We start from the raw sequence: 14,076 nt of genomic DNA on the forward strand, positions 1-14,076 counted from the left end.
CAGACTCACCGTAATGATGTCTAGAATGCTAAGCAGGCTGTGAACACTGTCTCCGGGCAGCACATCCTTCACCACAGGGTCTGTTCCATCCTACCAAGTCACCCAAAATTATCCAAACACAAATATGACAAAAAGCTCATTGTCTGTAGGTGTGACAGAGTGCATGCAAGTTAGCTTTTTAGACATTTTGTTGTATGTTCACATATGGTCATTTCCTAAGAGTTAAAGAGTCCATATCGTGGGGGGGGGGGGGGGACACTTTTTTTAAACTTTCTTTGGAATAAAAGAGTTTAACATATATACCACTCACATATGAAAACTGGGCTATATGTAAACCCAAGACAAATGTAGGACATGGGCCCTTTAAGCAGGCTTGTACTGTAACACAATGTGAGGCACAAAACAAATCCTCAAATGTTACAAAACAAAGTGACTCAGCAATTTTTAAAAATGCCCAAGTTTGTGAACCTATGCAAGGTGCTGTTTTTTCTCACATTCTCATGAATGCACAGCTCCAGTCTTCCATCCTGGACCACATAAATGCTGTCATCAGCATCTCCTGGTCTAAAGAGGCCCTCGCCCTCCTGCAGCTCAATAAACACCATGTGTCGACAAAGCTCCAAGAACAGCGGCTTCTCAAAGTGACCTAGCACCCTGTCACACACACACAACTTCAGAGTTACAACACATTTCATCCACTTTACCCAGGTAGCAGTCATATGAGCTACATAAATCATATGCAGTGCGTCCTACTAATTTCTCCTTCACCTGCCTGTGATTTGATTTAATGTCATTTTCCATTGAAAATGTCTTTGCTAAACTGCTGTCTTTTGTCAGATGCACTCACCTGACATTCTTAAGCATGTAAAGCACCTCAGAGGGTAAATTTGAGTTCTGCACATCAAACTCAGTGAGATCTGCTTCCAGAAGTGAGGGAGGGGGCTCTTTGGGCTGCAGAGTTGGGGGCTCCTTCCTTATCCGCAAGATCCTGCACAACACATCACCATAGCATGGCTTAGTCACATACCACTGAACAGCGTTCCAAGCCTGAATAACACACTATTATGAAAACAGGGTCATATAAAAAAACAACAGCCACTTGTCTATGTTTTTTTAATTGTCATTTGTCTTCGTTCCCAGTAACACACTGCTGTCAGAGCAAAACATACACACACACACAAAAAAAAACTTTATCAAAGATTAAGCGTTAAGGATATAAGCACATTAAAATTATACCTGCGAGCTATGCTTAGGACTTTAGGTCTCTTCCGTAGACGCTGCTTAGAAACTGAATTAGACGATGGGGTAGAGGACAGAGTCTGGACCTAAAAGAAGGAGAGACCAAGGGAGAGACCAAATTGGCAACAAACCACATGCATTGCATGTATTCCAGTCTGTTAATGTCACAAAACACATGGATTGCTGCCATCTTGTGGCCAAAAATAGTTTAACAAAAATCTGAAAAGTATAAAATTTCAGATTTCAGAGCTTTCAGACTGAACTGCTAATTTGTCACAGACTTTGGAGGAAAAGTGTTGTTCAGAATGAGAGACAGGAAAGTCCTTTCAGAAAAGTAACTGAGAAACAGGCTCCTGAATCACAACGCAGGTCATAGTGAGAACACTTTGCGATGACTGACCTTTCTCATGATCTTCCTACCATAGAAAAGAACCTTGTCCCTCTTTCTGAAGCGATACCGAGGGGTACCTGCCTGCTGACCTGCAAAAGATACAGCGAATATGTGATTAAAAAAGTGGGATGTAGCAATATTATTTTATTATTTAATCTCTGACACATTTTAAAAAGGCAACTGAAAACTTCTAGTCCAATGACTTTTCAAATTCAACATATACAAACAGCAAACTATGTAAGAAAGGAGAGAAAAAAAACTGACAACTGGCAAAAAAATTTACTGGCAAACAGGCTGACCTTCAATCAGTTACTTGTTGCTTTTTATGTTTATGCAGTTGCTAAACACTGGTAGCTGTTGTTTATAGGCTCTCCATTACTGATTTAAATCTAGCATTTTAGATGCAGCTGTTCAGTGTTCTAGAAGTACTAGAAGCCCACAATGTACTCAGAAAAGCACTTGGTGACATTTTATCATGATAATGATAACACAGTAATAGTGCCTATTTAGGGCTCAGCAATATAACAATATTTATCAATATCACGTTAAATAATGTCACCATATGCTTTTCTGAGCATATTGTAAATATCACTAGGACCTGAAAACACTACCCAATTGCATGTTTGACTTCAAAGATAGCATAATTAGTCCTGTATAAATGGAATTAGTACAGCGCAGTATGTGAAATGTTGAATACTAATAACTGAGAACTTCTTAACAACCGTAATATTACGTTTTTAACAAATCACCCATCTCTATGGCCTTTCATGATTTGATCAAAGTTGGGACATTATGTGAAATGCTAATAAAAACAGAAAACAGTGACGAGTTTTTGTTACAAAAGCTTGTTTATCACGGTGTTAGATCACATTTCCTTTAAACAACAATAATTGTTTGGGAACTGAAGACATCAATTGATCCAGGTTTGAGTGGAATATTTTTGCTGCAGGTCATGTGCAACTATACAGGACTGCTGCTGACATGATTTGTTCTTCCTTAAGTGCCACATTTTTAAAATAAAAGACAGGCCTTGACTGCGATCAGGCCAGTCTAGCAGACACATTCTCTGATTACACAGCCATGCTGACGTGCCATTGTCATGCTGAAATAGGCATAGACATCCCTGGAAAAGATGATGTCTAGATGGCAGCATGTTTTGCTCCAAAGTGTGTACAGATCTTAAATGTTAGTGGTGACTTCAAAAGTACAAGTTCCTTATGCCATAGGCACTAATACACCCCCACACAATGAAAGACCCTGGTAACAATCTGGATGGCCCTTTTCTTCTGGGGTCCAGAAGATACAATGTCCAATATTCCCATAAACAAACTAAAGGTAGATTGGTCAGACCGCAGTACACATTTCCACTGTGCATCAGTCTATTTCATATGAAACTGAGCCCAAAGAAGGCAGCATTTTGGACAGACAGGTCACAGGCATTCAGGTAATTGTTTCTGGCCATGCCCTTTACGCACAGATGGTGAAATATCTAAATTCCTTGCACGTTCCTCTCGAACTGTTCGTTGACGTATTTTCTGGCATGGTGGTGAAACTCAACATACAGTCACTTATAAAAGACTACGAGTTGAGCTGTGTTCCAAAGCCTAGGCTGCAGCCTCGGTAGGGCAGGTCCTCGGTAGGGCAGGGCAGGTCCTCACCAGGAGTGTCCTATGAAGACACTTCCTTAGCAGCCCACTGGTCACACAAATGAAACAGTCCTAATGAGGCTGCATGATGACATCACCAGAAAGGTCCAGCCTCTTACAATTGCAGCACGAAACTTGTGAAGGGAACTGATGAGAGAAAATGGAACCTATTGCATTGAGTTTGTTGCCTTTTCATTTCTTCATGTATATGTTCTTATCTAGTACGATCAACTACACACATACAAATACTTCAAAATAAAATACAATACATGGATGAAATACGATACAGGGACAAATGCTTTAATTAATCAATCATTTTAAACTTTATGAGGTAACCAAGACTAATTCAAGTACATTTTGCTACTTACATTTTAAAAGAAACTCTGCTCCAATGGCTTTGTTTTCCATAATTTTGGCAGTGTTGATTTTGTTTTTCCTCTGCGCTGTTCATATGCAGAGAACTGTGGCTAAACGAAGGCCAGGAAGGATATATGTATTGCATCCTCGAAATCACTGAGAAAATAGGCTGCATTTCTATGCTGTATATGAAGGGTCCTTCGCTTTGGAACGACCGTCTTTGACTTTGAAACACTGCTTTTATACTCAAGCATAATTGCAGCACCTGCTTAAGATGTTTCTTGATTTGTTCCTAGACTTAAACTACAACACTGGTTTTCAAAAAACAATGAAGTTGGTAAAACATTAAATATGGTCTCTGCACCATTTCATTTAAATGCAGGTCAAAGTGGATTTACTGTATCTGTAATAATTTGCATTTCACATACTGTGCCAACCCTTTGGAAGTGAGGTTTGTCCATAACACTGACCACCACACCCAGTTTAGAAACAAGGAGAGCGTTCATTAGATGAGGCTGTAGAGATCAAGGTTTTAAACTAGAGCTCAAACTTACTTGTGAGTTTGTATCTGCGATACAGGAAGAGCACAGAGATGCCTATTAGACACACAGCGACCGCGGCTCCAATCAACATGCCCGTCAACTACAACAAAGGGCAGAATTTACAGTTATCCAGTTACAGAGGCCTCTCACAAAGCAATCGAACAAAAAGCATTATGTGCTTGTGATAAGTCTGATGTCTGTTCTCTGCAGTTATAAATGAGTGCAGTCAATGATTTATTGTAGAATTAACTGATGAGCAATTGTAGCTGCCAAAAGGGAAAGTGACGGAGAAGGACTATGGTCAGAGCCTCGATACCATGGTGGTTTGCATCCTCTCCTCCACAAACACCTGCAAGCGGGCACGAAAGTCACTTCCAGGTACAATCTAGAGTAAAACACATCAACATACACAGTTCAGTATTTCACATGTATAATTATCAAATAAAACAAACAGGCTGGTTTTGTTGCTGTGTCTTTAAGACTGATATATGTAAACGACAGCTATTCTGAATGGCTGTCCCAATGTGTCTCATTCAAAAGGCAGTCCAGGCTGAAATGTATGGATCAAAGTGTGGAGTTCAAACTGAAATCCTCAGCGTGGTCAGAACTGCATTCGCTTCCTGACAGCCTGGAACAGCACCACGTTTAATCTTTTTCTACTCCAATAATTCTGCAGACCATCTGTGGTAACGACACGATCACTTCAACACAAATTCATATGTAAATGTGTTTGTGGTTCAGCCAATCGTAACAATGATTAGTTCAATCCTTGCTCTTATGTGTGGTCTGTACTGTTGGGGGTTGCATGGTACGTTTTGTACGTTTAAAGGTATTTCCACAGTGCATCAAAGGACATTTTGTTCAAAGCCTCTGAGGCCTCTTTGAAGCCAAACAAAAATAGATGGATGTCTTTGAATGACAACACAGAAAATACTTCACTCAAAGAAACCTTTTCTTGCTCAGCCAATTTCCTTCCTCTCTCAGGAGAGGCACAGCAGCCCTCTCTAAATACACAATACTAATCTAATCCAATCTAATCGAAGTACTTTCTTGAGGCAAACTTCACAAAAATAAGGATATGCAGCACATACATAAATACACCTGTCCATTAAAGAGTCCGTCGAATCAGTCGAGGATTACTTACTGGATAAGTGCACTGGTCCTCGCTTGGTCCTTCTGATTCGTCCATTTCTACAAACAGAGCGAGAGAACATAACATTTAGTTTTTTTCACAATCTGGCAAGAACAGGAGCTAAACTACATGTTACATTTCTAGTTTTAATTGACATTACAGGGAAACTTCACCAATTGTTTCAAAATGTCTGCATAATAAAACGGTTAACATCAACAAAATCATTGAGAGTGGTTTGGTGTGAAATGCTCTGCTGCGGAGAAACTTTGAGAATCAGAATTTTTCACAGTGATGGTGATGTTGAATGGTGGTGGCAGGTGTCTGAAGAGCCTCTGAAAGCTCCCTCACAGAAAGTTTCTGTGCATTTTAACCAAACCGTTTGAATCCATTCGTGGAGGAAGAACACAGGCAGGGCGCTGCGAGGCAAAACAGTCTCACAGTCTCGACTTATTCTTTCAGATCTTCCTCTATTTTATCATTACATAAAAACTCAGAAGGCATGTGCAAGTTTACTGGTGTTTTTGGATAGTAAATAAAACGCCTACCGCTGTAAAGAAATCCGAGTCAGTAAGTTTCTCTGCAAATGAACCATTTCACGCCAAACCAATCAACCACTGAACTGCTGAACTGCCGAACTGCCGAGCTGGACAACTGACAGCCGGAGATAAAGCGGTTTGCCATGATTTACATCAGCTACCAAACTATTTCTAAACACTTTTAACACATTAACTGAAGTGAAAGATGCAAAATACTAGCTAGCTTATGAGCGGGTTACCTGGCAAACCTAATAAACGAAATTAGCTAGGTTAGTTAGTTAGCTAGCTTGCTAAACTGGCTACAAAACACTGACAGCTCGCTGTAACGGCAGACCGGAAACCTCTGACACATTAAGTCAGAGATTACAAGTAACATATTGCACATATACTTAGCAAACGCTTACTTGTACAGCTTCTGAATATCCTTCTGAACTTCACGTCATTGTAAACTTTCCCAGGCTTTTCTCTCTCTCTCCTCTCCCCTTCCCTACAAACACGACCCCCTGTGCCTGTACTGGAGGTCTCGGTCTCAGTATGCTGCGCGACTATTGGTTGTTTACTCGAGGATCCACAGTGCCATAGATTCTCTAAAGAAGCCGAGAGTCGCCAATTTCATGTTACATCCGGGAACACAATCACGTGGTGTTGGCGAGCGGATGAGCGGGGCGCTCAGTCCCCACTTAAGCAGACAACAGAGATTCGAGTCCCCGTTCAAACAAGCGGGAAATTCTGCACATTTCATCAAGCTTTAGCGATTATTTCTCCCCGGTTATAATTAAAGCAAAGTTGTGTAAATTTCTGCAATTGTGAGGGTCTTGTGGGTGTTTTGAGTCTAAACACGCGTTACTTGCGGGCTGATTTTAAGAAAAACATCGTTTTGTTTCGGGTGTGTTCAGCGCGCTGTCCAGTCTTTCAGCACAAGCTGCTGATGTTGCCCCGGGAGGCGGCTGACAGCAGACAGGAACTGAACTCCTTTTCGCCCCATTCATTTGAACAGTCGTGCGCCGTCTATGTTATATTATTTGTCATTTTTGCACAAGCCAGTGAGACGCGTTGTTGTTTGACTGCCCCAGTTTCTTAATGCATATTTCTTTGACAGCAAAACGAGATGAAATGGATCAAATGTAAAAGCCAAGAATGTCCAGCCTGGCTGAATAAATACATTTAAAAAGGGTGTAAGTACAAAATAAAGACAGAAGTAGCCTAACTCAACTCACATAACCAGCAAACAAAACAGGTAATAATTGTACAGAGCTCAGTAAAAGTAAAGCAAAGCTTTTTTTTTTCACAAAAAAAACTTTTCAAAGTTATGCAATTTTATTTCACACATGGTATGGCACAATGCAAACATAATTTCATACTGTAAATTGTACAAATGTGTGATTCCACAGACACAATGTACATGTGGGTTAAAAGTAATATATGGCATAACAATAAGGGACAAAGTATTGGTACAATGGTACAAATTAAAGCAAGCAAATAATATTCACAATACACATGGCGTAATTCTCTAGAAAAACAGCCTCCACCCTCACATCCCAGATGATATGCTACCCATGTTATTATGTATACATTAATTTTGCCTTCGAGCTTTCTCAGAACCGTTCCATTCCCAAACCCTACCCATCTCCTCCTGTCCTCGATCTAGTTCTACTTGTTGAGGTATTTGGCCACTGAGTGGTAGGCCAGGAGGATCTCGGAGTCGTTGGGGCATGTGCAGCGGAACTCGTCCTGCTGGTAAGCTTTCTCCAGGTACTTAGTCAGACCTGCCAGTTCTTTTGGGATCGCAAAGTCACGATATTTCTTACAAACAACCTGAGATAAAAAAGAAAGGAAACAGCATGTTAACACAACAGATCCAGTAAAGTCCTCCAAGAACAACCTTTATATAGGTGGCTGTTGTAACAGCAGCTGGGTGGGGAACTGATTGCTGCAAATCTTAAATGTGCATTAAGCAGACGTTTCATCCTCTGCCACATACTGACACTGCTGCATTTACTATTACAGCGCAGCTGAGAAATCAGGCATTGGCTCTAATGAAAACTGTAACTATAGACTGATCTCCAGGAGTGTATGTGTGAAATCCAGGGGGTCCTGGCGGATAGAGACATAGAGAAAAGGGGTTGACAGACAAAGGGTGTTTCAGAACCTTGACAATATGTAGCTTGGGGAGAAGGTTGCAGTCGGCAAGAGTGAGGGAGTCCCCGTCTAGATATTGTCTGGTGGACTGGGATGCATCAGGGTTCTGGTCCAGCTCGTATGGAAGTGGGGTAAGCAGGTATTGATCCAACTTCATCAGACTCCTCAGAAATTTCTTTTCCAGCACTGGAAATACATACAAGTACAGGTTTGTTGGCATATGAAGGCTTGCAAAATGTGTACAAAGCAAGATGGGATGGAACAGCATGCAAACCAGTTCTCACTGTCATTGAGTCCAGGATTTGGGTTTTTGATGTAAGCAGAGAACTTGTGGAAAATGTCATCTCCAGCACGGTTAGACTCCTTGTAGCGACAGCACAGTTTGGGATATCTGTAAATACAAATGTGTCATGTGATTATGTATCAGTAGAGTCTGAATTATTTGGAAGATTAAAGTGGTATTTACCAGAAATGTAAGTGCATTTATGTTTCTGGTTAATAATAAAATGTATTTTCTGCAATAACGCTCACTGTGGGGGCGCTAAGGTCTCCTCCAGGAACTCCTCTATCTTGTTAGTGTCTGTGCGCACATCTCCGTTATAGATGAGAAAAGGGGGCTGAGAGCCTGGAGCCAGGTCCTTCAGGACCTCTGGAGCTCTACAGAACAAAACCACAAATCAAAAGGTAAAGATCTGATACTATAAACCAACACCAGCTTTTAAGACTATTGGTGCATAAAGATTTTTTTTTTGGCCCTTAATCACTTTCTTACTGATGATATATTACTTCTGTGTCTCTCTCACCTCTTCATGTCCACAGTGGTGAGGGTGAAATGAACTCCCTTCAGCCAGAGAATCATAAAAAGCCGCTGACAGAATGGACAGTTGCCGACCCCTTCGCCATCATCACTTGCCTGTGGGAACAGAATCTCTTAAAATCGAGCTCCGTTTCACAACAAATTCAGAAAATAACAGATCTAATCACTAAAATCAATCATTTGAAGAAATTATAGATCAAACATACTTATGTATTACATAATACCACAATATATTCATTGGCTTTACTATGGATGTAAACAGATGTGCTTAAAGGAATGGTTCCTTCAATGACTGTGTCCAACAGACACAATGGACACAAGTTCCACAAACACAGTTGATTGGCTAAGACATGTTTGGTGTCCAAAGTTTGGGGCAAAGTTTTGTTGAACAGCTATGAGGCTAATATACAGATGTTTATGTCACCTAGAATGTTCTCTGGTTATATAGACACCTATTACATTTAGTTATATTAGTTCATTAGCTTATTAGTATAAAACTAAACAATGTCTTGGGCAGTTAATATGTTTGAAATAGAGAGAAACATATAAATGTGTAAATTTGCTTTTTAAGCGTCTCACTCCTTTTATGCTTTGCATTACATGATACACTTTTCTCCAGTAAAAGGGTGTGACCAGTGTGGGACTCCACGTTCTTTGGGTTTTTCTGTTTTCTGTCTTGTGCTTTGTTTCTTGGTTTGTTTTGGCAGGGCTCTGTGATTCCAATCACTAGTGGTGTAGATTATCAGTAGAATTCCTTCACAAGTATGTCAGGAAGTGCAAGCATGTATACCAGAAGCCAAAGCACAGGACAAACCGAAATGAAGTCTGCAGACTGAAAAAGCCTCAAATCTTTGTCCTTCTTTTTAAAGAGTCAGTTACATTTAGTAACACACGGCAAGTGATTCATCAAAATCATCATCATTAAAAACACAATTTGCTAGACTTGCTACACTGTAACAACAACAAAGTGGTTGCGCTCTAAACTGCACTGATTTTGAATGCCATACAGAAATGCCTTGCAATAAGTTATGCTCTGACCTTGATGAAGAGCTCAATCTTTGGTGCTTCTGCCATCTCTCTCTTGTCCTCTGTTGTCTTTCAGCTGTCAAACCTCAGTCTCCTTCACTAGCCAGACCAGGGGCGATGTTTACATCACTTTGTTAACACCTGGATAACCAGGTATGTTAAATTGTTGTGGCCTCTCCGAGAGTAGTCCTTCAGAGTCAGTATGTCCAAAAATCGAGCAGCACTTCTCCTTTCCTCCTTTTGCTACACCAGTTCACGTCTTTCCCTACTTTTCTCTCCCTTTCTTGACAGTTTCTGTCTCTTAGCTTCCTATCTATCACCACACCCCATGAGTCTCGAGCATTCAGAACACCTGGATAGACCTGTCCTACCTGTCTCTCAATATCTCTTGGTAAAGTCACAGACATGTTTCAAGACATATCAGCACGGTTGCTGTTTCACTCCCAGTTGACTCCACCATCCACACACTGACATAACCAGACTATGGTGATTGCGATGACACTGTCCTAATTGTCAGTACTCCTTTAGCATGACCTCCCCAGGTCTCTCTGTATTTTGTACCTTGGTTACACCTCTAGAAACCAAACTACAGTTACAGTGTTCATTACAGCCAAGACCTGGGTCCTTGAGAAGTGCAGTCACTGGCTTAGCATTTAGGATCAAAGGGTCAAAATTAGCCTCAAGGCATTTGTTAATTAGTTCACAGGGGCTGCAAGCAAGTATATAAGGGTTAGGCTTAAAAGGGCTGACATCCAGTGTAAGTAGATACAGATTGGGTCAACCTGCAGCACAAATACTGGCCAAATTCACTGTCACTGTAAGATATCAGGTGGAATCTCTGGAGGCAGAATGTTCTGGGGATGAATTTGGTCCCTCACAATCACCCCTGCATGATTATGAAAACTCTAAAAATAAATACATAAAAAATTTAAGAGTTAGACCCCATCTTCCAGATCATTAACAAATGCTTTGAGACTGGTGTGGTTCATTTGACCCTAAACATTGCGCCAATGACTCCTCTTCTCAAGAACACAGGCTGTAATGAACACTGTAACTGTGGATTGATTTCTAAAGGCGTAACTGAGGTGTGAATTACAGCGGGACCTGGTGGGGTCCAGGACCTCCTAAGTAATCACTTGGACCCCATGAATCTCTCAAAATGAGGATATTATTTAACTAGAGATGCAGCACTGGTCTGCCTCAGGGTGGCACTGTAGCAGAATGGCTCAGCCAGTTGGTCCTTCATAGCCTGTAACTGTGCCCAGCATATCTCTGTATAATTTTAAAATGTGCCATAGCATATTTTTAATTTGGAAAACTCACCCAATTTCCCCAGAGATCAGTGGAAAGAGTGATTTGTTACTCATTTCTCAAACCGAAGACCCAAGAAGAGACGTGTAAGATCTCAATTAATGTGTGGAAGTCCTCATTACCAAACTAGGAAAAAGCATTTCTAAAAGAAGAGAGTGACGCCCCTGAATACCAGGGGGTATTTCACACTGGGTGTAACAATTCTGAAAGCGAGACTGAAACCGTAATACCACCCCTTCCAACACCAATCAACTGCCACTCCGGGTGCAGCCTGCTGAGCTCTCATTATGTCACTAATGTAGCAAAACTCATTTGTCTTTTCACAGTTAACACTGTAACAGATGCAAATCACAAAATGATTATCCTATTTAAAGTACACGCATGCTGCTACCATGTTTTTAGTGCCTTTCTCTTTAGTTTTCCAAAACGTTGGATTTTATAAAACCCAGATTTTTTCTGGACTCTCCCTTACCCCACTCACCAAAAACACAACAAAACAACTCAAGAAAGGAGGCATGATCTGAACCATGGCTCAGAAATTAAGGCGTGGATCCAAACTGTGTATCTGGAGAATCATTACAACTCTATGACTTCTAATATCCCATTTGTGTTTGCTTTTTAACTTAACTGCTTATGTGATCATATCAACTCCATTCTTTGTGAATCATATTTCTGCCTTTTGCACTGTACTGAGACTGCTCCTGTCAACTTGACTATTGATTTGCTCCTATCTGCTGACACTTGTGCCCTCACCATTTGTATTCTTTTAGATCTCAGCACAGCTTTCAATACAATTGGTCATGATATTTCTCTTGCCCCTCTCTCATTCATTGTAACTTCTGGCATGGCTTATGTTTGGTTTATATACAATCTTTCTGGTACATCTTACCTCATGTCTATTAATGCTGCACTGCCACTGTTATACAAGGTGTCCCTCGAGGATCAGTCCTTTGCATGCTTCCCCTTCGCCAGATCATTTGGTGTCAAGGTCTTAGGAGCCCCTGTAATGTGTGTTTATACTTAATTTTACAGACCATATGCACTAGAAAATCACTTTAAACTCTAAAGTTTTTGAAATGTTGGTATAATGTCTGATAATTCACTTTTTAAATCCCATGTCATTTACTAAAATCATCTTTCAACAGCTACGCAACATTGCCCAGCATTTACTTCAGAAAGATGCTGAAACTCTTGTTCATACTTTCATAACCTCGCACATTCATTACTGCAATTCCCTGTTAGCGGTTTTTCAAAATTCACCTGCAAGAGTCTTTACTCTCCACTAAGCATATAGCACTTACAGCACTCCATCAAGTACACTGGCTTCCTGTTTCACAACAGATAAATATACTATCCTGTTTCTCACATTCCTGCTATGGACTGGCGACCTGTCCAGGGTGTATCCTGCCTTCTGCCCGATGACCGCTGGGATAGGCTCCAGCAGCCCCTCTCACCCTGAGGGAGAAGCGGTTTAGAAAATGTGCGTGTGTATGCGTGTTTCTCTCATTTAAATAATTTCACAGTCTTACTGCCATGGCTTTTCATACTCTCACGTCCACCAGTACTGGTCTACTGATGGTTCCTAAGACCAAACTGATTTAAATTCATCTTTCGTCATCCTAGTACCTCTCACAATTGTAGAGATATTGGAATCAGACAGATGTTGAGATTTAATCTGTATTTCACACTGATATTTGTTTCAGTATTTATTGTAGTCAAGAAGAGCAGCATGTTTAGGCCACTCTTTGATACTGTGCTAAAATATCTGCATTTCATTAATTTCCCATGTTTATGCACTCTTATGCACTAATTCAGATAGATGTAGTCGCTATTTCAATGTACATATGTACATCAAAAATATCGGACCTTGGTAACAGTGCACAATTCCCACATCAGGCCATTTGTCAATGCTAGAATGCCTCTGATGTTACAGAGCTGAAAGCCTGTAGATGTGCTAATTCTTCAGACAATAAACAGGGCAGAAGGGTGTGAATCAGTAAGGTTTGGCAGTCTCAGTGAGACACACATTATTATGCCATTTAAGTTCTGTTATCTGAACAGCTACATGCAAGCAGCAACATGCATGACTCAAAGTTATGATGGATATTAATTACTGGCTTTTGTGCAGCTACAATAAAGAAAACTCTACCCACTTAACTGAATACATTTTTGTCCCAGGGCTGGAAATCTCTTTTGTTACAGCAGCAATACAGCCAAAGTCTCTAAAGCCCCCTGCTGTCCAGAAAGGATTTAGGCCTAAATATCAATCCTCAAACAGTTTTACTGATGGACACAGGCCGAGCTTTATAAACTCATGATTGTAATGGGTTCATTCAACCATTGTGGGGGAAAATAGAGTTTCACAACTTTAACCCCTTCAATTCCAAGGCTTATAACCTACTAAGGTTTATTATCCTATAACTACATGAAGAACAATGCAAACTTATCCTTTAAGGGGAATTCCAATGTTTTAAACATTTCTGCATATTTGTAGCATTAGCACAATAGGAATCAAGGAACACTCTGTTTTTTATTTTTATTTTGAACAGGCACTTCAACAGAGGCAGAGAAATGCTCAGCCCAGTGCTGCCCCAACATAATACACAGGGAGGGAGTAACGCAGGAGGACACAACATACGAGGAGGGTAGACAAACTAACACCAAAGCCCACCCTCCTCAAACACAATTCAATAAGCAGCAACTACTTCAACAAATGTGCTTTTTAGCACTAAGATCTCCATAACAGCACAGCCCTTGGCAGACGCCACAATATACAACCACATTTCAAAAAAAGTTGGGGTGCTGTGCAGAATAAAAATAGAATACAATGATATGAAAATCATATAAACCATATTTTTGAAGTAAATACTACAAAGACAACATATCAAATGTTGAAACTGAGAAATGTTATTGTTTTTTGAAAAATATAGACCCATTTTG

The 14,076-nt window shown here is 40.5% G+C and overlaps 2 protein-coding genes across 3 annotated transcripts in view; both read right to left on the bottom strand.

Annotated features, from left to right (window-relative positions):
* pnpla7a (patatin-like phospholipase domain containing 7a) overlaps positions 1 to 6,377 on the bottom strand; it is a 32,189-nt gene extending 25,812 nt beyond the window's left edge. For both annotated transcript variants that reach the window (XM_037546033.1, XM_017714497.2), the window contains exons 1-9: positions 6,248 to 6,377; positions 5,320 to 5,366; positions 4,492 to 4,560; positions 4,188 to 4,275; positions 1,640 to 1,719; positions 1,237 to 1,325; positions 848 to 988; positions 495 to 654; positions 10 to 90 (exon numbers count right to left, since the gene is read on the bottom strand). In XM_037546033.1, coding sequence (XP_037401930.1) covers positions 10 to 90; positions 495 to 654; positions 848 to 988; positions 1,237 to 1,325; positions 1,640 to 1,719; positions 4,188 to 4,275; positions 4,492 to 4,560; positions 5,320 to 5,364 — 753 coding nt within the window. In that variant the 5' untranslated portion in view covers positions 5,365 to 5,366; positions 6,248 to 6,377. The remainder of the gene's footprint in view (positions 1 to 9; positions 91 to 494; positions 655 to 847; positions 989 to 1,236; positions 1,326 to 1,639; positions 1,720 to 4,187; positions 4,276 to 4,491; positions 4,561 to 5,319; positions 5,367 to 6,247) is intronic.
* A 764-nt stretch (positions 6,378 to 7,141) lies between these two features.
* clic3 (chloride intracellular channel 3) lies at positions 7,142 to 10,131 on the bottom strand. Its single transcript, XM_017713479.1, has 6 exons — positions 9,838 to 10,131; positions 8,786 to 8,895; positions 8,514 to 8,639; positions 8,267 to 8,373; positions 7,993 to 8,168; positions 7,142 to 7,658 (listed from the first exon to the last, which is right to left on the bottom strand). Exons 1-6 carry the CDS (start codon positions 9,871 to 9,873, stop codon positions 7,494 to 7,496), a joined length of 720 nt encoding a protein of 239 aa, XP_017568968.1. The 5' UTR covers positions 9,874 to 10,131; the 3' UTR covers positions 7,142 to 7,493.
* Positions 10,132 to 14,076: the final 3,945 nt, after the last annotated feature.

This window comes from Pygocentrus nattereri, chromosome 16, assembly GCF_015220715.1.
Source record: "Pygocentrus nattereri isolate fPygNat1 chromosome 16, fPygNat1.pri, whole genome shotgun sequence".
Lineage (NCBI taxonomy): Eukaryota > Metazoa > Chordata > Actinopteri > Characiformes > Serrasalmidae > Pygocentrus > Pygocentrus nattereri.